Raw genomic sequence first — 10,234 nt, forward strand, 5'->3', positions numbered from 1 at the left:
CTGTAGAGAAGTTGAGGCCTATTATTGTTGGTCCATATCCTTGATCTTCATTATACTGAAGCTTTTCAGACCACATTAGTTTTTTTAGTTTACATCGGCACCTCAGTCAACAATGCACATTTACATGTGCCTGTGATCCGGCGATGACCTCTGTAATTTGTACCGATAGATTTAATTCAGTCTGACTCGTAGACAGCTGCTTTAAAATTCATAGCTTGTCATTACAGAACCTAAATTTAAACACATCCGAAGTGGATACTAGAAAGAATCTAGTTGTTTTGCCAATGTTGCTTTGTGTATTCTACAAATCTATTAATTGGTTCTTTGCTTCCTTTTTTTCAAGTCATTAGAAAATGTCATTGTCAAATTTCACATATCCTTTGATCAGTGCTGATGGTAAGGCTTCACCCTATATTAGTACAGAATATATCATCTCCCAATATGTTTTATTTAATTTCCTAATAGTTTCAAGAGAATTAATCAAGATAATTCTGTGTCTCTCCCTTATGTGAATTTTGTATTTGTTGCCAAAGATTTCCATAGAACATAAGTAATAGGAACACGAGCAGGCCTCCGTGCCATTCAGTAGGATAAAGGTTGAATGTCAACCCCACTTACCCGCACTTTCCCATCTCCCTTGATTCCCTCAACTGATAAAATTTCCTGATATAATATTGGATGAAGCCTTATTCTCAACATTAATGAATGGAAACTCTGAGGTGAACAAATAATCTTCATACCAAAGGAAAGTGCTGGAAAATCTCAGCAAGTCTGGCAGCATCAGTAGGGAGAGAAAAGAGCTAACGTTTCGAGTCCAGATCTTCCTAACAATTTGAAAAAGAAAACACTTAATTTTTAGGAGTTATTAGTCAGGATATATTGCCAATGCCAAACCTAAGACAAATTGGATTTCACAAAAAATCATTTCATGCCCATCTATTCCGGAACATTTTTTTTTACCTTTCTCTACCTCAAATATACCATCATGACCGAACATCCACAGCTTTCTGGAGTACAGAAGTCCAAAGATTCACAACCCTATAAGCAAAGAAATTTCTCCTTGTCACAGTCCTAAATGGCCGAACACTTATTCTGAGACTCTGTCTCCTAGTTTTAGACTCCCTAGCCAAAGGAAATAACTTCAAAGTATCTACCCTTTCAAGTCCTTTAAAAGTTTTATATCCTTCAATAAGATCACCTCATTCATTTAAACTCTTGGGGATATGGGCCTCGTTTCCTTGATCCCGTCTCTTAGGGTAATTCTGTGCAACCTGGATGCGCCATGTGGAGACTGGGCCTCAAGCTGGGCCCGAGAGCGGGAGTAAGGAGATTGAGGGGGAGTGAGAGCCTGGTGAGGGACAGAAGGAGTGAGTGAGGGGGGACTGAGACCCTGGTGAGGGGGGGTGGAGGAAGGCGGAGGAGGGGGGGGAAAGGGCAGCATGGTAGCACAGTGGTTAGCTCAGTTGTTTCACAGCTCCAGGGTCCCAGGTTTGATTCCCGGCCTGGGTCACTGTCTGCGGAGTCTGCACGTTCTCTTGTGTCTGCGTGGGCTTCCTCCAGGTGCTCCAGTTTTCTCTCACAGTCCAAAGATAAACAAAGAACAAAGAAATTTACAGCACAGGAACAGGCCCTGCGGCCCTCCCAGCCTGCGCCGATCCAGATCCTTTATCTAAAACTGTCTTCTATTTTCCAAGGATCTACTTCCCTCTGTTCCCAACCCGTTCATATATCTGTCTAGATGCATCTTAAATGATGCTATCGTGCCCGTCTCTACCACCTCCGCTGGCAAAGTGTTCCAGGCACCCACCACCCTCTGCGTAAAACAACTTCCCACGCACATCTCCCTTAAACTTTCCCCCTCTCACCTTGAAATCGTGACCCCTTGTAATTGACACCCCCACTCTTGGAAAAAGCTTCTTGCTTTCCACCCTGTCCATACCTCTCATAATTTTGTAGACCTCAATCAGGTCCCCCCTCAACCTCCGTCTTTCCAACGAAAATAATCCTAGTCTACTCAACCTTTCTTCATAGCTAGCACCCTCCATTCCAGGCAACATCCTGGTGAACCTCCTCTGCACCCTCTCTAAAGCATCCACATCCTTCTGGTAATGTGGCGACCAGAACTGCACGCAATATTCCAAATGGGGCCTAACCAAAGTCCTATACAACTGTAACATGACCTGCCGACTCTTATACTCCATACCCCGTCCGATGAAGGCAAGCATGCTGTATGCCTTCTTGACCACTCTATCGACCTGCGTTGCCACCTTCAGGGTACCTTCAGGCCATTCTGCCCAATGAGTCTGCACCGGCTCTTAGAAAGAGCACCCTACCCAAGGTCAACACCTATCTCCCATAATCCAGTAACCCCACCCAACACTAAGGGCAATTTTGGACACTAAGGGCAATTTATCATGACCTAACCTGCACATCTTTGGACTGTGGGAGGAAACCGGAGCACCCAGAGGAAACCCACGCACACACGGGGAGGATGTGCAGACTCCGCACAGACAGTGACCCAAGCCGGAATCGAACCTGGGACCTGGAGCTGTGAAGCAATTGTGCTATCCACAATGCTACCGTGCTCTCCTGGATTGAACTCCATCTGCCATTTCTCTGCCCAACTCTCCAATCTATCTATATTTTGCTGTATTCTCTTGACAGTCCTCCTCGCTATCTGCAACTCCGCCAATCTTAGTATCATCTGCAAACTTGCTAATCAGACCACCTATACCTTCGTCCAGATCATTTATGTATATCACAAACAACAGTGGTCCGAGCACAGATCCCTGTGGAACACCACTAGTCACCTTTCTCCATTTTGAGACACTCCCTTCCACCACTACTGTCTCCTGTTGCCCAGCCAGTTCTTTATCCATCTAGCTAGTACACTAGCATGTGCCGGTTAAGTGGATTGCCCATGCTAAATTGTCCTTCGTGTCCAAAAAGGTTAGGTGGGTTATGGGGTTAGGATGGAGGTGTGGGCTTAAGCACGGTGCTCATTCCAAGGGCCGGTGCAGACTCTGGGCCAAATGGTCTCCTTCTGCACCGTAAATTCTATGAATTCCCCAAACCCAGGAATCAGTCTAGACAAATTTCATTGCACTCCCTCTAAGATGAGTATATTTTTCCTTGGGTAAGGAGAGCAAAATTGGACACTGGTTTTACCTTACCCAAAGCCCCTTTTATAATTGTAATAAGGCTTCTTTATTCATAGCCTTTATTCGAAGAGATAAGAGTATAATACATTTATATTCATAATTGCTTGTTTTATCTACATGTTAATTTTCTAAGATTTGTGTGCAAGGCCACCTGAGTCCCCATTGTTATATATTTAACTTGTACATCTCTGGTGGAATGTCATGTGATCTGTAGTGATGTCAGCAGAGTTTCTGCATATGCTTTTGGGTTCTCCTCTTAGACTTGTATGAGCAACATCTGAAGAAACCTTGCATCGTATTTTGTACATACTTTCTCTCTTTGCGGTGATGTAAGAATATAACGAGAGCAAACTGACGAGACTTGAGGCAAGACAAAACTGGTTTCAGACGTCAATCAAGAGAAAAGCCACTGATGCAGCAAGATTTGGGAAACAACACCAAGTACAGCCATGAGTAAGACCTGCTTACTGTTACGAATGGATCAATTCTAAGCTGCAGGGATCGCGCATGTGGCTATGTGAATGGGCTGCTGGAACGGGGATTCAAAAATCTGTCCGGTTCTGTGAAAGCTACTACAAGATAGTCCAAGCAAAAAAAAATTATTTTGCTTTGTGGATTAGGAGACCTCTTCATACGTGAAAACTGAACGGAAGGGAAGAAGTCTGAAGAAAGTATAGACCCTGGGAACCAATATCAGAAATGGCAGGCAAAGATGGCACCATGATGCATTTGATGAAGACTGAGACCTGGAACTAATACGAAGAGCAATTTCAACATCTCATTGCTAATCAAATAACGGAGGATGCAAAGGTTGCAATATTTCTCAGTTCGGTAGGGCGTAAAACCTTTGTGCTTCTGCAGAGAAAAGACGAGAGATAAAACCTGCAATGAATTGTTGAAGGTTCTAGAAGGGCATTTCTCACCAAGAACACTTATAATTGCAGAAAAGTTTTGGTTCCACCGCTGTAGTTGGGAAGAAGCTGGAATCATTTTACAATTCGTGGCAACCTTAAGAATGTTAGAAAAACGCTGGGCTTTGGTGCAACACTAGATGACACCCTTCATGATAGGCTGGTATGTAGTCTCTGCGACAAAGCTATTCAGAGAAAACTTAGTGAAAGTGCCTTAACTCTTAAATCAGCAATAGAAATTTGCATGCCTATGGAACTAGCAGCAAAAAAGGCTTCACAGATAGGAAGTGGAGTGAAGAAAGTATTTTTCTAACTTTTTTGTTCAGGGCCCATTTTTAACCAGCCGGCCGTCCTTCGCGACCCATGCCGGCCGCCTTTCACGACCCACCATTTTTGCTTACCTTTAATCTTTAATTTGCCAGTACTTCCCTGCATATAACATACTTGAGCTTTGCATCCTGATTTGCATTGGATCAATTAATAAACACGTACCTCTAAGAAATCATCTTTATATTGCTTTGTTCCTGATTTGACCTTCTTAAGGGTTGTTCACCAGAGACCCTGGAGCTCACACCAGCACTGCCGGCAGTTACAAAATAAAGGAATCGCTCTTGCACCTAGAGCATGTGACGTCAGTGTACAGGGCCTGTGACCTGCTCTCTGCCACTGTTTCTGGAGAGAAGACTCCATTGAGTTTTTAAAATAGTCTGCTCCTGGGTTGGGTAGCTGACGTCAGGGAGGTGTAGTCTGCTACATCGAGTTCCAGGCCTGCACACTGTTGAGGGGTCACGTATGCATGGGACGACCGGTATTCTGAAAGCCGGTCACGGCTGGCATTTTTAAAAGCCGGTCGCAGCCGCTGGGCATACTACCCGTGATCAATTGCCCCCGCAGGTCGTGACTCTGAGTTTGTAAATGACTGATCTAGATGACATCCACATCACCAACTCAAGTGAACAAGAACACTTGAAGAACGTGGAAGCTACACTGGAATATAATCTGAGTTAAAAAGGGAAAATGTGACTTTTTCATGACATCCACAAATCATTGGGTCACAGCATTGATGAAGATGGCTTGTGTAAGGAACCGAAAAGGAGGTTAGGAAACTTAGAAGCAACAAATCCTCAAAATGTGACGCAGCTGAGATTGTTTCTGGGATTAATAAACTATTACAGCCAATATATTCCAAATTTAGCAACGCTATTGAAGTCATTACTCACTTTATGTACTAAACAGGAATGTTGCTGGACAAAAGAAAGTGCGTATAAAGAGGTAAAATAAGTCTTAAAGAACTCTGAGCTGTTAGTTCACTATCCCAAGCTGAGGTTACAGTTTTTTTGCAAACCACCACCCTATGGAGTTGGCGCCGTTGTCTCGCACATAATGCCCTCAGGAGAGAACGCCGATAGCATTCGCTTCACAAATTCTTACTAGCACAGAAACAAATTACACTCAGCTGGAAAAAGAGGCGTTGATTATTATATTTGGAATAAGAAGATTTCATCACCCACTTTATGGACATCATTTTATACTCTTGACAGATCGACCCTTGACGGCAATCTTCAGACCGTATAAAGGAATCGCTCTTGCACCTAGAGCATGTGACGTCAGTGTACAGGACGTGTGAGTTACAGAGATGGTCTTTGATATAATTGGCGCACACCTACGATATTCAATATCATAAATCAGAGCAACACGCAACTACTGATGCTTTGTCAAGATTGTCGTTACAAATCAAGCAAGAACCTGAAGACAATTTTGGCAACCTCTTATATTTCTCACACGTGGATAATGTACCTATGACTTTATCTCAAGTACAGAGATGCACAGTACTGATCCAGTGATGGGGAAGGTAATGGACCTAAAAGTAATGATAACAGATGTGCATCTTAAAAATACCGACCTCAAGCCCTACATCACAAGAAAACCTGAGTTGGCAGTCCAGAGTGGAGTTTTACAATGAGAAATCCAAATGATTATTCCTCCACGCTTGCATAATAAAATTCTTGAAGGATATCCTGGTGTGGTGAGACTGAAGGAACTGCCACGCAGTTATTTTTATTCAAATCGAAGAGAAATTTGGGCAATGTCAGTCGTGTGCAAAACTAAGAAACACTCCACCACTTAAGCCCTTAAATCCATGGGAATGGCCAAAAAAGAGTACACAAAGACTATGCTGGTCCATTTGAAATGAAAATCGCTTATTGTCACAAGTAGGCTTCAAATGAAGTTACTGTGAAAAGCCCCTAGTCGCCACATTCCGGCGCCTGTTCGGGGAGGCTGGTACGGGAATTGAACTGTGCTGCTGGCCTGCCTTGGTCTACTTTAAAAGCCAGCTATTTAGCCTAGTGTGCTAAACCAGCCCCATTTGAGGGACACATGATCCTAGTAATTGTAGAAGCACATTCTAAATGGCTGGAAGTAATGATTATGAAATCCACGACGGCAGAACAAGCTACTGAGAAGTTAGATTAAATATTTGAGAGATTTGGTAGACCAGAGCAATGGTACAACGGTTCACTTCCAAGGAGTTTGAAGACTGCTAAAAGAAAATGGTATACAGCACATCAAATCGACCGTACCATCCTTCCTCAAATGGATTGGCTGAGCAATTCTTAACAGTCACTTAAACACTCAATCAAGGATTCAAAGGACGAAGGTAAATTGGCAAGACAAGTAAATAACTTCTTGATATCATACAGAAACACTTCAGACGTGATGACACCATTCACCAGCAATGCTGCTTTTCAAAAGAAAGCTAAGAAAGTTTGACGTTTTAATACCACCTTATACTTCAGAGATTGTCAAATGAGAACAACAAGCACAGATTTCTAGAAGGGAACAAAACTCTAAAAAGAGAGTATTTACTCAAGGAGAGTGAGTACTAGCAAGAAGCATCACTACAAATGAGAAATAGGTACATGCAGTTATCGTAGCAAAAGCAGGTCCAATATCTGACACCATACAGATGGATGATGAGAGGGTTATACTGACCAACGACTAGCTTCACAAAGTGAAATTGCTGAAACTTCCCAGGAAACATTTCCATTGGCAAATCTAAGCAATGTAACTTCTCAAACATCGATAAATTCAGATTCTTTTTCTGAAGGATATTCAACACCAATGGAGAAGTAACTTCACAGGAAGTATTATCAACAGAAGAAAAAGACACTTCAAAGGTCTTGAATAACCAGAGTCCAGATCGTCGAATGCAACCCGAAAGGAATAGACATCCATCTGAGAGAGACTGTCTTATTAAGTTGTTTATATGTGGAGTGAAAATGGTGCAAAGTAGTGTATCTAATGTTTAATTAGGTCTATTGTGCAAAAGGTAAGAAATGTTGTTTGGACTGAAGAAGTAAAGTGGGATGGGTGTTATGTATTTTAGAACATCTCTGCTGGTGGCACGTCACGTAATCTGTAGTGACGTCACCAGATTGCATGGGCTTTTAGGTTCTCCCGTTAGACCTGTATGAGCAACATCTCCTGAATAAACCTTGCATTGGGTTTTAAAGAAGTCCAAGTGTGTAGCAGCTCCATACTTTTTCTCTTTGCAGTAATTAAAGAATATAACACCCATGAAGGTCAGCATTTCCAAATTTCTCACCACATAATTTGTGTATTATCAGCAAACTTGTGTCTGCGTGGGTTTCCTCCGGGTGCTCCGGTTTCCTCCCACAAGTTCTGTAAAAAGTGCTGTTAGGTCATTTGGACATTAAATTCTCCCTCTGTGTACCCGATCAGGCACCGGAGTGTGGCGACTAGGGGCTTTTCATAGTAACTTCACTGCAGTATTAATGTTGGCCTACTTGTGATAAAGATAAATAATAATGATTATTATTTATTTTATTTTTTTATGTTACATTTGGCTCTGTCATCCAAGTCATTTATATAAATTGTGAGAAGCTCGATCCCAAGTACTGATCCTTGTAACTAGCAGTAGGCTGCCAACCCAAAACTGACCTGTTTACTCCTACTCTGTTTTTTGTCTGCTAACAAAGCTTCAATTCATGCTGAATTGTTTAAACCCTAGTTTGTGCAATAAGCATTTGTATGGTACCTTATTGAGTGTATTTTTGAAAATCCAAAATTATCTGCAGCCTCTGGTTCCCTATTATCTGATAGTTACAACCTCAAAAAACTTGTCAATCATGATTCCCTCTTTCATAAATCCTTGTTGACTTGTCCTAATCATATGATTATTTTCTAAATGCCTCTAATAACAGATTACATCAAAAGATGTAAAGATCATTGCTATGCCGACAGAGACCAGAGGCTGTTAAGGGTTTATTGGCTTGTAATTATTATAAAATCTAACCATCAACCCTACTTTGGTTGGAGGGGAAATTAAGATTAATTCCTAGTGAGTAAAGAGCTGCAGTGGATTTGCATATCAGGCGCTGCATAGAACGGTTTGCCAATCCAATACTGTGCCATCACATGCAACAGATTTCTACCTCCTTGATTGTACTTAAATTTATCTGGATCAAATAGTGTAACATTGAAAGCATGGGTGGATGGTTTTACTGGAATAAATATTTTGAGATTGATATCCCTGTTAACAATATAATCATGGCCAATTATTTTTCTTTCAGCCAAGTGACCTCTCAATATCACTAAAAGCATCCGGGAAGAACAAACATTTCAAGGTCCAGCTAGTAGATGGTGTGTACTGTATTGGGCAACGTCGATTTAACACCATGGATGAATTGGTAGAACACTACAAAAAGGCACCTATCTTCACAAGTGAACGTGGAGACAAGTTGTATCTAATCAAACCCTTGCAGTGATGCAGGCTATAGACCTGGAAATTACCAGGTTTGAAAAGGAGAAAAGCCTTAGATCTGAACAATTATGCAGAGCAGAAATGAGATCCTGATAATTTCTTGGTTCTCTTTACAGATTTGTTGCTCTATTGTATGTCGTTAATTATTTTTTATTTTATGTTGTGTTTTTTTTTCTGTTAATTTGCCTGTATGTCTTTACTTTCATTAAATTTGCATTGCCTTCCAAAGGTTAGGTGGAACCTCTTTCTCAGTGATCACTTTAGCACTTGCTTGGACTAGAATTTCCCCAATGTACATTTAACTAGCTAGAAAATACGGATGATTGGGGGATATTGTCCATGAAAATGCAGTGTTAATTAATTCAGTTAAAATGCTCACTAATTATTTTCCTTTGACAAAGACATTGGGCACAGTTTAAATGCACTGAAGCTACAGCTAATTAAGAGAAAAGTAGATATAACAAATGTGGCAGTAAAACCTTTGCTTACCAAGTAGTGAATGAGATTTCCTAGAATCTAGAAGTACTCGATACTGTATTCTGATATATAAACTTTTTTAAATTTTATGTAAAGAGTACACTAATGGAACTGCTAACACTTAACTTACTAGACTACAATGTTAAGATTGTAGAAATAACAGTATAACAAATTTTCATCTGTAATATGCAGCTAATGGAGAGTACACATTTTTTTGAATTGATGGAAATCAGAAGTCCGTAATGTATGAGGATGAATGTTTGGCAATGTCACCTGTGCATCCAGCTGTGCCATTCACATTATGCTTGTTTCTTGCGCCCTTATGCTTGTTTCTAGTAAACAAATATTTAAATCTCACCATAATATGTAGCAGGTTGATGACACTAATAAGTGAGATTAATAAAACTGATCTTTTTTGGGGTTACTGGCATTAGATGTGTAATTTGTGAATTTTTCTACACTCTATATTTACACTACATAAACTTGTGTTCTTTTATGTAAAATGCTATTTTAGCTAGATAAATCCCACTTGTTACTACAAAATGGGATAATTTTTAAATTACAACTTATTTTACTACTGCAGTTGTACATGTGCACACACACTACACATATTTGGATTGATTGACTATTGATATCTTATGTAAAAGTGCTCACTTTCTTTGTCTAATGCTCAGTATATTGTGAAGTATGTCAAACAGACAGAAATTCGTAGTTTCCACTTAAAAGTTGTATGCTTTTTATGTTTGTTGTTCCTTAAAATTTATGATAAGGGCAAAATTCATTGTTTCAAGTCTTCATCACAAAACCAATTGTAGAAACATTGGGCCAGTTTGGATGGTGGGCACAAGGAAGCAGCTTGTTTTTTTACATTATATTTATTCCATTTTGTTTCACCAAAA

The 10,234-nt window shown here is 40.6% G+C and overlaps 1 protein-coding gene across 7 annotated transcripts in view; it reads left to right on the forward strand.

The window, feature by feature from the left end:
* Positions 1–9,765, forward strand: part of LOC140391794 (cytoplasmic protein NCK2) — a 121,257-nt gene extending 111,492 nt beyond the window's left edge. For all 7 annotated transcript variants that reach the window (XM_072476671.1, XM_072476672.1, XM_072476673.1 and 4 more), the window contains one exon: positions 8,668–9,765. In XM_072476671.1, the coding sequence (XP_072332772.1) occupies positions 8,668–8,862 (195 nt within the window). In that variant the 3' untranslated portion in view covers positions 8,863–9,765. The remainder of the gene's footprint in view (positions 1–8,667) is intronic.
* The last annotated feature ends 469 nt before the right edge of the window (positions 9,766–10,234 follow it).

This window comes from Scyliorhinus torazame, chromosome 15, assembly GCF_047496885.1.
Source record: "Scyliorhinus torazame isolate Kashiwa2021f chromosome 15, sScyTor2.1, whole genome shotgun sequence".
NCBI classification, from domain to species: Eukaryota; Metazoa; Chordata; class Chondrichthyes; order Carcharhiniformes; family Scyliorhinidae; genus Scyliorhinus; species Scyliorhinus torazame.